Consider the following 13,756-nt stretch of genomic DNA (forward strand, 5'->3'; position numbering starts at 1 on the left):
GCCATTGGGGATGTGGAATAATCTGAGAACATACTTAAACTTTGATTAAGATTAACTGTTGAAATTTCCTGGCAGATTAAAACTGTGTGCCAAACTGAGACCCAAACTCAGGAGTGCAGAGTGAAAATCCCATCTGGAAACAACCCTCAGGCTGTGGCTAAGTGATGTCTCCACAATACCATTTCTCCCAGGAGTGATAGTTCTGCAAGGTTTGCAGAAGAACTTCTGTGAAGTTTGGGAGGTGGGAGATGAGGTACTGGCAGAATTGAAGCTGTGAGGACGGGTTGTGAGTCACCCTTGGGTAGCTCAGTTGGCAGAGCACTTGCCTGCAGGTCCTGAGTTCAAGTCTCGGTTTAGCACACAGTTTTAATCTGTCAGCAAGTTTCATATCAGCACACCTCTGCTGCAGAGTGAAAATCTCATTCTGGACAATCACCTGTTATTTGTATTGCCTGCTGACTCAGTTTTATTTGCCTAGTATGGAACAAGTAGACTTACACCACTGACAGTGGATAACATGTTCATGATAGTAATTACACTAAGATGAAACTGTGGAATCACTTTTTTGAGAGCAATGGAGGTCGACACAATGAAATGTGGCCCTTTTTTTTCTTTTGAGTAGTTGGAGGATGGGGTGAATGAGGACAGTATGATTGGACTGCAACAACAGCAGCAGATTAAGTGGACTGATGTTTGTTTCTTTATGTACCAGTTATTTTCAAAAAGTGTGTAATATTTACATAACTTTGATCTCAATGGTAAATTACAGGTTCTGACAACATTGATTTATTGCCACTTTAGCAACCTAATACTGCAACTCCATCAAGTTGGTAATGTTTAGTATTAAACATTAAAAAATTGTCAAGAGAACATATGCACATACTTTAGCAGAAATACATGAATTCTCATTACTTTTAGCACAAGATAGATAGTTACAGTAGGGCTCACACTAAGAACTAACTTGTAATATCATCAATAACTTCACAATATGTTTTCCGAGCCACATCAAGTAGAATGTTTACTTGAGGTTTAACTGCAAAGCTTCTTTGCATCTGACATGCTGTAAATCCTTTTACAGCATGAGCATCTTCATGCAACGTATCCAGAAGTCTTTTCAAAATTTTTGAATAAGAAGGTTCTTTAATAACCTGGAAAACAATAACATAAAATCATAAGCCATGAGAAATTACAGTATCATAAATAATTTTTTTAATTTCACATAGTGACTAGTTTATTGAGACAAAATATATCTATCGATGACAAGACTGTTTATGTCATGTACAGGACAAAATTTAAAAATGTTGCCCAGGTTAGATCTGAAAGAAAGAAATGCAAATGAAGCTTTGAGACACCAAAATCATACATGAACACCTGACATATAAAAAGCATGTCAAACAGATATTAACCATAACAACTAATGCAAAACAATCTGCATCCCACACAGGGTGTGGTGTCAATCACAACAAACGAGATGCAGCTCCACATAACTAGAAGATACCACTTGACATTGATTTTCAACCACTCGGTGCCTCAGTCTTGCTCACGTTATAAGTGTGTTAATCATGCCTCTTTTCTGCCTCAGGTGGTGATTTGAAGGTTTATGCAGGTATCGGTCCGTGTGTGTCAATTTTCGGTACATGCCGTGTCCTGGCCTTCATAAATTTTGCATGGATTTAGTAATCTCTGATCACTTTGCATTATTCATTGAATTACCAAAAATTAGGAAACATATTTCATGTAACAAAAGCCATATGAAAATAAAATTAAATGAAAAACATTCAATTACATTTACAAATAAGTTAAGAGAGGTTGGATGGCCTTACAATAGCTGCATTTTGAGTAATAGTAACTTCAACAATTTTTAAGTAGCTTTCTTGAAATATTTAATGAAACTTTTTCACTTAGAACCACAGGCAATAAAACGACTAATAAATTTAAATGGATAACCCAGGGTATAAAAATTTCTAGTGCTAGGAAAAGGAAACTCCACAATGAACTGAAATATAATAGAAACAGATGTTTTACTGAGTATGTTTGTCATTAAAAAGCTATATTTAAAAAGTTGTGAAGGCAGCCAAACACATGGCAAATAAGAAGTTTATTGTACAACATAAAAGTAAAACAAAAGCCATGTGGTCTGTTGTCAAATCAGAGTTAGGTGTTAGTAGTAACGAAATATGTACAATTAAAGCATATGATAGCTTTATTGTACACCTGGTACAAATATCAGAGTGTTTAAATGGATTCTTCATAAATGTGGGAAAGTCAAATGCTGATGTAGCAGAGTATCAGAGTAAAGTAAATACCTTTGGAATCCATACAGAAGCTGAGTATATTATGGCTTTTTAAAAAGTTACCATAAAGGGTGTCAAAAAGTTATGTTATCATTAACAAGTAAAAACTCTGCTGGGTGGGATGGGATACTCGCTAAAGTGATTAAAACAGTGCTTGGCATAATAGAACCTCTCCTAACTAAAATATTCAACCAGTCTTTTGAACTGGGGTGCTTTCCTGGTGTTTTGAAGTTTGCCAAAGTTAGACCTCTGTTCAAGAAAGTGTCGAGGGAAGATATGGGAAACTATTGGCCTATTTCTGTTCTTCCAGTCCTGTCAAAAGTGTTAGAGAAAGTAGCTGCAAACTAGATCAACAGTTTTATTATACAAAATGATATTATTATTAGTAACCAATTTGGATTTCAACCAGGAAAAAACACTCTGGATGCAGTAAATAATGTTAATGAAAATATATACAAATCATTGGATCAGAGGAGCAGAGTTGCAGGTATCTTCCATGATCTCACAAAAGCATTTGGCTCTGTGAACCATGACTTGCTTATCTACAAATTAGACAAATGCAGGACTGAGTACAATGCTCTAAATTGGCTAACATCATACTTACACAACAGAAAACAAAGTGTAACTATCACCTCAGATGCAGTGAATTATTATTCTAAATGGAATACAGCATAACAGGGTGTGCCTCAGGGTTCCATTTTGGAGCCAATCCTGTTCCTATTCAACATAAATGACTTACCCGTAAATACAAATTCCCCATCAGTTTTGTTTGCAGATGATACTTCTGTTTTAATTGAAGATGATGATGCAGAAAAACTTGCGAGCTCCACCATAAGCACACTGAATACCTTAGAAAACTGGTTACAGTTAAATGGGTTGAAACTGAACATTGCAGAAACCCATTTGGTAAAGTTCATAACCAAACATTCGAAATGTGTGAAACTTAAAATACAACATAACAATCAGCCTATGAAAGAGGTTGACACGATCAAATTCCTAGGACTAAATGCGGGCAAGAACTTAAGCTGGAATACATATATTGACTTCCTATCAAATAAACTAAGCAGTTTTGCATTTGTAATGCAAATACTAGCAAATTCCACTGTCTAGAGCACACAAAAAATTACATATCATAGTTATTTTGAATCTGTAATTAGATATGGGATAATTTTCTGCAGAAGTTCAACTAGTGTATCTCAAATACTGGAACTGCAAATGAAAATTGTCCAAGACATATATAGTGCATAGCAAACGGAGTCTTGTCGCCCATTATTTTGAAAACTGCAAATTCTAAGTGTTCTGTAACGGGAGTTTGAATTTCGCCGCGCTACACTTGTTCCCTCAGACATAAATTATACTGTCGCAGTGGTATGAGCGCTCAACGGTAGAGAAAATACTAAAATGGTAACTCTTTTTTTCTATCTTTTTTCTATTTCTTTATTGTCTCTCGAGAGCGGAAGCTTAATGCAGACGTGATCTGATGAAGACGAAAAAAACTTATTAATGTGTAGACATATTGTGGAAGTTGTTATGACATTTGGAGGAGCAAGCAACGTAAAATAAATTGTATTTAATATCAAGACGGTTTTGTACACATTAGAAATTCCTGGACAATGAAACTTATTGCAAGATTTCGGAGCAGACTTTTCACGCAGAAATGAAGTAGGAGATTTTTGAAGGCTTGGGCGCCGCACGAAAGAAGACATGTTAACCTGGTAAAGGATGAACTCTTATCTACGCCATCTCCCCCTGTTAGTTACATTTGTTATTCTCTGCCTTTTTTCAAATAATTTTTGTAGTGGAAATTGGTTTAACTTTTGCTCAAAAACGCCACAAGGACCACCCCAACAATAGCTTTTCCGAATCACGAAGTCCGATAGCTTTTCTGTAATATGAAGTCCGATTTGCATTTATTCTTTCCCTTTTTCACGGTCATTTACGATTTTAAAACCCCCTTTTTATTCACCATTTCTTCCCACATTTTCAACCTTTTCTTTTCTTCTCTTTTTCTTTTTTATTAACCACTACAGTTCCCTCCATATATATTTACGAAATTATAATCTTCCTACACAGGAAACAAAAATTATTTGAGCAGAATCATTTTAACCTTACATACAACACAAGAAATAAAAATAATTTTATGCTACCCACACACCAGTTAAAATTATATGCATGGACTCTGCAGTACATGGGGATGACAATATGCAACAAGTTAATGGGCAAAAACATATTTGATATGAAATCAGAAATTTTAAAAATGAGACTAGCAGATTCTGTGGGAGAAATGCTACTATTCAATAAAAGGATTCATAGAGGATGAAATGATCAATTGAGCAAGGGGTAATTAAGTGTTAGATTTTAGTGTATGTATGGTGTCACCGCCAGCCACCACACTTGCTAGGTGGTAGCTTTAAATCGGCCAATGACGACTGAAGAGAATTGTTCAACATGACAGAAGTGCACGCTTCTGCAAGTTCCTGCAGATTTCAATGCTGTACCATCAACAAGTGTCAGCGTGTGAATCATTCAATGAAACGTCAACGATATGGGCTTTCAGAGCCGAAGGCGCACTTGTATCCTTGATGACTGCATGACACAAAACTTTATGCCTTGCCTGGGCCTATCAACACCAACGTTTGACTGTTGATGACTGGAAACATGTTGCCTGGTTGGACGGGTCTCATTTCAAATTCTATTGAGTGGATGATTGTATACGAGTATGGAGACAACCTCATGAATCCATGGGCCATGTAAGTCAGCAGGGGGCTGTTCAAGCTGGTGGAGGCTCTGTAATGGTATGGGGCATGTGCAGTTGGAGTGATATGGGACCCCTGATACATCTAGATATGACTCTGACAGGTGAGACATATGTAAGCTTCCTGTCTGAACTCCTGCATCCATTCATGTCCACTGTGCATTCCGACGGACTTGGGCAATTCCAGCAGGCCAATGCGACACCCCACATGTCCAGAATTGCTACAAAGTGGCTCTAGGAACACTCTTCTGAGTTTAAACACTTCCACTGGCCACCAAACTCACCAGACATGAAAATTATTGAGCATATCTGGGGTGCCTTGCAACATGCAGTTCAGAAGAGACCTCCATTCTCTCGTACTCTTATGGATCTATGGACAGCCCTGCAGGATTCATGGTGTCAATTCCCTCCAGCACTACTTCAGACGTTAGTCAAGTCCAAGCCACATCATGCTGCATCACTTCTATGTGCTCACGGGGGCCATACAAGATATTAGTCAGGTGTACCAGTTTCTTTGGCTCTCCAGTGTACAACAAAATTGTATTATTATTATGATGCTGTCTATTAACATCAGCTGTTCTTTGTTTATTGTGAAATTTTACCACAGTTTGATGTGTCTACTGTACGTGAATCAAATGATTTAGATTATATACATTATGAGACAAATAAATCACAATTCACAATAGCACTCCAGAAACGAACAGTGAACGAAAAAGTTCTATGCTAATTTAGCTTAAGACATTTTACCTTTAAGTAAAAATTTTCTGCGTGACTGGTAGAAAATAAAAGTAATTATTCCACACAGTCATGATTTCCTAAACTTAGCTAGTGAGGATATATTTTCGAAAAATCATGACTTACTGCAACAGCCTTATGCCACTGTTTTTATTGAAACTTCCAGTTTCAGTCAAACAACAGACCATCCTCAAGCATGAGGAATGACATTAATTATGTAAACAAACAAGATCACTCGTATCTAAATCAATGTTATACATTAACTGCATCAGAATTATAGAATGCAGGAAAGTACTTGATTTATACATTAGGTGAAATGTTTTCATGTTGATGCAGACATCCCGACGTTTTATTCGACCTTGCTGATACATAAATCAATATGGTTCAAATCAAAAACTATTTGGTGCCAGTCTTGAATTTATTGTCCAACTAGTGTTTTCCCCATGGCTTTGCCTGTGTATGCATTCAAAACATATCCCAAATACTCCTCCTCCTCCTCCCCCTTTCTGTGTCCACCTCTACCTCCTCATGTCTGTTCACCCATCCTCCCACCTCTTCCTGTCTGTCTCCTCCTCCCCACTCTCCCTGTCTCTTCAACTCCATCTCCCTTTCGTTTTGTCGATTTCCTCTGACCTTCTCTCTGATTGTATCTTCCTCCCCCTCCCTCTGACCATATTCTCCCTCTTTCCATATCCACCTCCTTCTCTTCCTTTTCCACTGGTCCACTAGTCCTCTACAACTTCCATCTGCCTCATGCACCTTCCCTTTTCCCCTCTCTTTCTGTCCATTTTCTCCTCCCCCTCACTCTGTCCATCCCCTCCTCTATCCATCTCAACCTGTCCCCAGCCATTCTCATAGATACATTTGGCCCCTGCAGTACAGTTCAATAAAGCAGGCTAATACTGCTCCCACAACATACTTGTATGGCGGGGTAGGCTACATATCAGGAGCTTAAAAATTATTTATTTGACCTGACATACAGGCTGTCATGTAACACAGGTCAATAAAGCAGGCTGATACAATTCTAACATAACACACCTTTCAAGCAGGGCCAAGCGGGGCAGCCCCTACATGTCAGGGCCTGGAAAACCGTTTCTTTTCCCTGACACATAGGCTGCCTAGCAAAGCAGGTTGATTTAGCAGACAGATAATATTCCCACAAAACTTGCTTATCATATACCAGGGGCTGGAAGAACACATGCTTGCCCATTCTCTTCTCCTACTGAAGCCGAAGATTATAAACTCTACAGTGTTGACACTTGTGAGGCCTGCTGTTTCTTTGCCAAATTTGGTTGAAATAGATTCAGGGATTTGGAAGATATCCCAGACATACATATATTCACTCTGCTAAACATTATAGCAGTGTTATGAACACTTTTCTTTACTGCAGGGAAGATTCTTGAGAAGATGGAAGACTTAACTCATACCATACCTGAACATTGCTATTTAAGGATTGGTTGATAGTTTTCTTTGACCATTTTTCTTATATATTTAAATAATTCTATCTGTTTAGCTTTTTTCATTTCGGGTGAAAGTAGTTCATATTTTTGGCTTACTAATGAATGATCACAGTTGCAGAATGAAAGACTTTTGATTCAAATTGTTTAAATGTATCATTGGAGTTATTTAACTCCAAGTTTCTTTCACTTTCGGTTGGGTCCTTAGCTGTATTTAATCTTTGTGGATTCAGCTTTTTTCCAAATAAAAAGCTCACAAAACAGGGTGTATACGTGGACAAGGGAAAAAAAATCCCAGATTTCCCAGTTAAAAATACACTTTCTCCAGGGTGACAGTATATTTTCCCTTATCAATCCTTTGAATGGTTATAGTTTTATACACGGGCGTACAATTTCCTGGCACTTTAGAAAACTAAACTCAGGGAAAAATACGCGTTTTGGAAATATCTTTGATGTGCAGCAACATGTATGCTGTGTATTTTCGTATTATGAAAGCATACATTGGAATTCCACCAAACACCACATGTTACTTTCCGAATCATTGAAATCAAGATTTCGATGCGCTTTTGTAAGCCATTCGTAGCTCATGCCATGTGATCTCATCAGCCGATGACAGCGGATATTCAGAGCATAGCACGTGATGTAGTCAGCCAACAGCAACATCACTGTAGCACGAACACACAGACAGGGAAAGTTAATATTTTAAATTAATATACATAGTGTTGCTACAAGAAAAGCAAATCTTTCACATACAATATTGGTCTCAAGCTGCAAGAGAAGCTAAGCTTTCGCATATACCGTTGATATTTTTTGCGTGTGTTACACTTTAAAATGTATCACACAAATGTGCCAGTAATATTTTTAATAATGACATAAACTTCTGATCTTCAGGGTTCGAAATTCTTCTAAATGGCTCATCATCAAACAGTTGATGTTTAATTGAGAGTCAAATGCTCTGTGATTTAATAAATTCATGGTACATTCTTGCACATAACTCAACTTCCATAAAAGGATATTTACTTTGAAAGTATCCCTTTTCAAACCACCATTTGCAATATTTTCCCACGACCTGTTAGAAATAGGTTCGTTTCAGCAGTTTCCAGAGAGCGCGAATAACAGACGACACCGCGCGCTTGCGCAGCAACCATTATGTAGGAAGCCCATATGTACGTATGTGTAAAACATTGAAAGATCATACATTATGTCATAAAAGAAACAAGACATCTGAAGATACTGCAGGAGCATCGGAATTTCGTGAACCATATTAAAATGTGCACATTTAAAGTGCATACTTAAAGGGCACATTCATATGTCTAGATTCCCAATGAAGTAGACCTCAGCCGGCCAGAGTGGCCGAGCTGTTCTAGGCGGTACAGTCTGGAACTGCATGACTGCTACAGTTGCAGGTTCGAATCGTGCCTCGGGCATGGATGTGTGTGATGTCCTTAGGTTAGTCAGGTTTAATTAGTTCTAAGTTCTAGGGGACTGATGACCTCAGAAGTTAAGTCCCATAGTGCACGGAGCCATTTGACCCATTTTTGAAGTAGACCTCGACCTGATATTAAGCTTTTCAGTGTGGTTTTCGAGATGTAAATTTTCCTGGAGCACCAGTACTGTATTATATCATGTTTGGTTCTTTATTATGGCATAATGCATACGTGCTAGAAAATGAAAACGTGCACTTGAAATGCAGTGAACAGTTGAAACTAGCCAGTACTGTGGAATTAAACATTTTGTTTCAAATACATTGACTGCCTCTGCGGAAAAGGTTAACAAAAGTCAAATTTCTTTAGCAAACAGACAAAAATAACTTCATTGTTCTGCAAGCCGATTAATGCTTGACTGTCATAAAGGTGGAAATAAAATAAAATCTGAAACTAGTGACATATTTCAGCCTTCCGTAATTATGTGAATTTGTTTTAATTCACTTGATAGCTCCCGGCCACAGATATCCGTTTTGTTTCCATTTGACGTGACAGAAAACGCAGGAGAAACAGCAAAATCACTAAATGTAAACACGGGTCACGTGGAGACTACCCACTATAACTCAAACTGCTCTGCGCATCAGCCCCGGATCTACGACATTTGCGAACTGGGTTAATACTAAAAAAAAATCAAATTTTGAAAATATGTTTATCTTGTAGCGCACATCTTTCTGAAAAGTCTGAAACATAAAACATATGTATTCGAGGAAATGTAAGACATATTATTTGGTCTTAAGTATGCCAAAGTGCAGTGCCACCCCTATTCATAAAGCATTTTTCTACCCCACGTCCAAACTATATTCAGGAGAGTGGAAATTGAAATGTCCTGCGGTGCCTCTCCTGGTCCCACTTGGCCGGTTTGACAGCCTGCCCTTCTTTAAAAAAATCTCGCAATTAATAGCAGATGGGATTATCTGTAATCAAGAGAACAAGAACTCTTCAGAAAACCTGAACTCTTTATTACCTATTAGTTAATAACTTGCTGTTTTGTGTGACATAAAATTAAATATAGGATATATAAAACCAATACTGACAAGAGATAAGCAAGAAATTATACATTTCTTCAAACCTTAGCTCCTAGCATTTTTTTCTCTCTAATCTTGCTACAGCTTTACATGGCAGGCTTTCCTTTCTGCGAAAGAATCTATTACCTCATCAAAGTTCATCAAATGTTTTGCTACATGAAAAATCGAAATGTAGTTATCTAATACTGAAAAACCTGCTAATACAAATAATACCCAAGGTTGGTGTGGTTTCTCGATCTGATTACGTCTATTTTGTCACTGTCTGCTAGATGAAACAAAATAGGGCTTTCTAATATGGCAGCAATGTTGTAACACACCAAATAAACAAGACTGTTTTGGCAAAAATGGCCATTTTTATAAAACATCAGAATATAATCCAATAAGTGCCAATATCAAATGCCTATTAAACCTACTACAAGCAAAAAGCTTTATGTTAGGAAATAGTTTCATATTTCATTAATACGCACCAGCTTCTCAAGCATGAGATCGAAAAGTAGTATTACGAAATTTTTATATAAATTTGGAATCATCTTATTCTTCCATAATTTGTGTGATGTCCCCGTTTCTTCTCCTTCCTCGTTCTAACAAACAATCTTGTCATCACCAATTCTGTAGCTATTGCTGCCACTGTCAAAATTTGTTCACCGATTAACTTCACTAACCCTGCCAGAATCACAAGATTAGTTATCCTACGATTATTTCCCAGTTAGGCATTATTATGTGTTCGAACAACACGTTTTCTGCGTTACTTCCAGAATAGAATTTACGTGACTGCTAGCTGGGGACTGTACTACTGGTCCTTACTAGTGTAGCGATCTGACCAAAAATTTTCTTTCAAAATTGCATTTTCTTGGATACACCGAGAAGATAATACGTAATCTTTCTCACCTGTTATTCCTGTCAGTCGTTTATTTCCATTCTGGTAGTCTGAATCTATGGATTTTGCTAGTAATTATAACAATGCTGATCTTTCGCAAACCCAATCAACCACATAATCAGACAGCGATTGGCATTCATCCATTCGGCTTTACTCCCTCAGCTCGTATAGCCCCGTCCCCTTTTGTCTGAGGAAAGTTTATTTCTAGATGCGACGAGGATTCTCCTGACAGAGACATTACGTACACTATGCATGCATTCAAAAGTCAACTTATGATTCATTCAGAAATCAACTTAAAATATGTTCAAAAACCAACACGGAAGCGTTTCAAAATCATATGAATAATCAATAGGCAAATGTGCGCTGGATGCTAGGTGCTTTGTGAAACAAGATTTTTTCCTCAAGAATATGAACTTGGCACCCCCTTTTTCCGGTAGCATCTAGCTGCTTGCTGCAACTGCTTCCACAGCCAACAGTCACATTTCTGTTGCCAGAAGTGGGAGAATCTACTATTCAAACGTGACTCACCTGCGCATGTGCATGAGCCCGCGCGTAACTGCTAAAACAAATTGAATGTAAACAGTTGCGACTTCATGTTCATTGGAGGCAATTTGTTGTTATGAAGCACTGCATAGTCTTCCTAAAGCCTTTACACATTTTCAATTGGCAGACGCTTGCATGAGCAATGTGTGTCATTGTTGTATATGGCGCATTTCCTTTGCAATTTAAGTTATTTTCGTTTTTTTCTCTCGTTTATGTTTTATTGTTGAAGTATTATTCTGCAGTAGTGGGATACAGTAATATTCTTTGTTAGAGTATCGGTTCTCTCAGTCAAAATTACAAAAATTTAACTGAAAACTAAAACAATGAAAAATTCCCAGAATTTTAAAAATATCCCGGGTTTTTCCTGGTTTTCTCCCGGATGAAAAAATTCCCGGGTTTTTCCTGGATCTCCCGGTTGTCCCGGGTTCTATACACCCTGACAAAATGCAAATGTAATGGTAGGGTGAACCTATTGCTTCTACCTTTCTGCTCAGTTTCCAGCATTTCAAATATAAAAATATGATCTACCAAAATCCCCTTGTCGCTCTTCCACATGCTTGGTAACTGATAATACAGGTAATAAACAGATGGTGTTCTGATCTCTTAATCAGTCAGTCATAGATGAAATAGTACTTTTTCCCTTAAACTGAGGACAAACTTATGTAAGACTGAACAGTATAATTTAAAATTTACCTCTCGCACAGAGCACAGAAATCCTGAAGTACAGTTTTCAAGTATGTCACTAAGAGCAGGTAACAATTCCAAAATAGTTTTCAGCATTAAGGCATAATTTAGCTGTAGTTCTGCTGCTTTCAGGCTATCTTGCTGTGGAACATGCATGCAAATCAACAGCAATTTGTCAATGTCAGAAAATTTTGGTAGGGTTACCTGAAGAGAGACAATATATAACCAATTATATTACTCATCATTTAAATATTAATAAACATAACTTACAAATAAATTATGAAACATGAGTTTCCATAATGTAAAAAATAAATAAAATTGAGGAAAGACTACCCATAAGCTGACTAATTTATTGGTATGACAACTTGACTGAAAACGTATTACAACCTGTGAACAATAGTACTGGATATGAAGTGGACATAACTGGAACTACAACAGTGGTTTATGTGAAAGTTTTCTCTTTTAATTATTTGATTTGGGTAGAAAACAATGACAAAATTTTATTAGTTGCGACTCTCCTTTTTGTGTAATGCAATTTTTCATTCAGATTTCCATTATTCATAAACAGTCAAAGTGTCAGACAAGGAAATTAGAATAAGTCCAGCAAATAAAGAGTCATGAGGGACATGACAATGTTAATAGTTGAAAGCTGTGATGAAATAAAATGATTTTAAAATTCAAATTGCCAAAATTTACGTGAGGTGAAAAATTAATTTTCTGAAATACACAATAAAACAACCCAAAGTTAAGATGTGTTAAATAAAAATCAAGCTTCTGGAACAAACAATTTAATTTCCAAAAGCTTTACTAACATAAAAATGATTAATGAAGAAATTTTTGCTATTTAAAGAAGAACTGGATAGTAAAATCACTGTATTTAAAGATGAACTGAAAGATCAGTTTTCAATGGAACACTGCAAACTTGGCATGTTAAATGACAAATTTACCAACACAGAATCCAAATCTTAAACCATCAATCAAGGAGTAACTGATTTCCAAGGTGGAACTAACACTCTAGATAATGTTAAAAATTTTGATGTACCTGGTTTAGTTAGTACACTGCTAATATAGTTATTTCTGTGATGATTATGTAAATTCAGTAAAAGGTGTTGATGTAAACTGTTTTCTCACTTTGAAATATGACTTTGTGTCTGTGGAAAGTAAAAATGAGGAGTCTGACTTGACAGTAGCAACTGAATTTTCACCATTAGATACAGAAAGTTGTGTAAATCCTAAATTTTGTTCAAACAAATCTATACGGACAAAATTATCAGAATTCTGTGAAACACTGAAGTCTTAATGGTGGATGAAGCACTTGCATATATTTTGCAGACATTTTTAAGTCAAATGGATAGAACTTAATGTTAATGCAGTAAATTATGTTAATTCATTTCAAATGTTTGACACTTGTGAAAAAAATAGCTAATCAGAACTTGGCAGTAGTCCTAAGGTGAGAGATTACCAAAGTAAGTGAATGTAAAGTCATATCTGCTTTCATTAAAAATTACACAGGTTAGATGTGATTGTTAGATTAGGTAAGAGACTGTCTGGAAATGTAATGGTAGGATTGTGTTTGCCTATAACTTTGAGATGGAGAAGGTAATGCAGGATGTACTAATTGTAAGACTTACAAAGCAACCAGACAGATTAATATGTTTGCGTTACAAAAACAACAGTAACGGACACAAATTTCTATTACAGAGAATTTAAAATTTTAATCTGGCCACAGCAGCCAGAGACAGTGGTCGTGTATGTGTGAGCCGTGCTTGTGTGAATGTGTGTGTGTTTTCTACTTCAGAAGATGGCCTTTTGGGTGACAGTTAGAATGTAAACCAGTCTTTTCATTGTGTCTATCTGCAACTCATCATCTCTTCTATATGGTGAGTAACAATCTATCTTTTT

At 36.8% G+C, this 13,756-nt stretch overlaps 1 protein-coding gene across 1 annotated transcript in view; it reads right to left on the reverse strand.

Annotated features, from left to right (window-relative positions):
* LOC124623963 (mutS protein homolog 4-like) overlaps positions 1–13,756 on the reverse strand; it is a 303,421-nt gene that overhangs the window by 173,633 nt on the left and 116,032 nt on the right. Inside the window, exons 8-9 of the mRNA XM_047149077.1 lie at positions 11,864–12,058; positions 962–1,148 (exon numbers count right to left, since the gene is read on the reverse strand). Of these exons, the coding sequence (XP_047005033.1) occupies positions 962–1,148; positions 11,864–12,058 (382 nt within the window). The remainder of the gene's footprint in view (positions 1–961; positions 1,149–11,863; positions 12,059–13,756) is intronic.

This window comes from Schistocerca americana, chromosome 1 (assembly GCF_021461395.2).
Source record: "Schistocerca americana isolate TAMUIC-IGC-003095 chromosome 1, iqSchAmer2.1, whole genome shotgun sequence".
Classification (NCBI taxonomy): domain Eukaryota; kingdom Metazoa; phylum Arthropoda; class Insecta; order Orthoptera; family Acrididae; genus Schistocerca; species Schistocerca americana.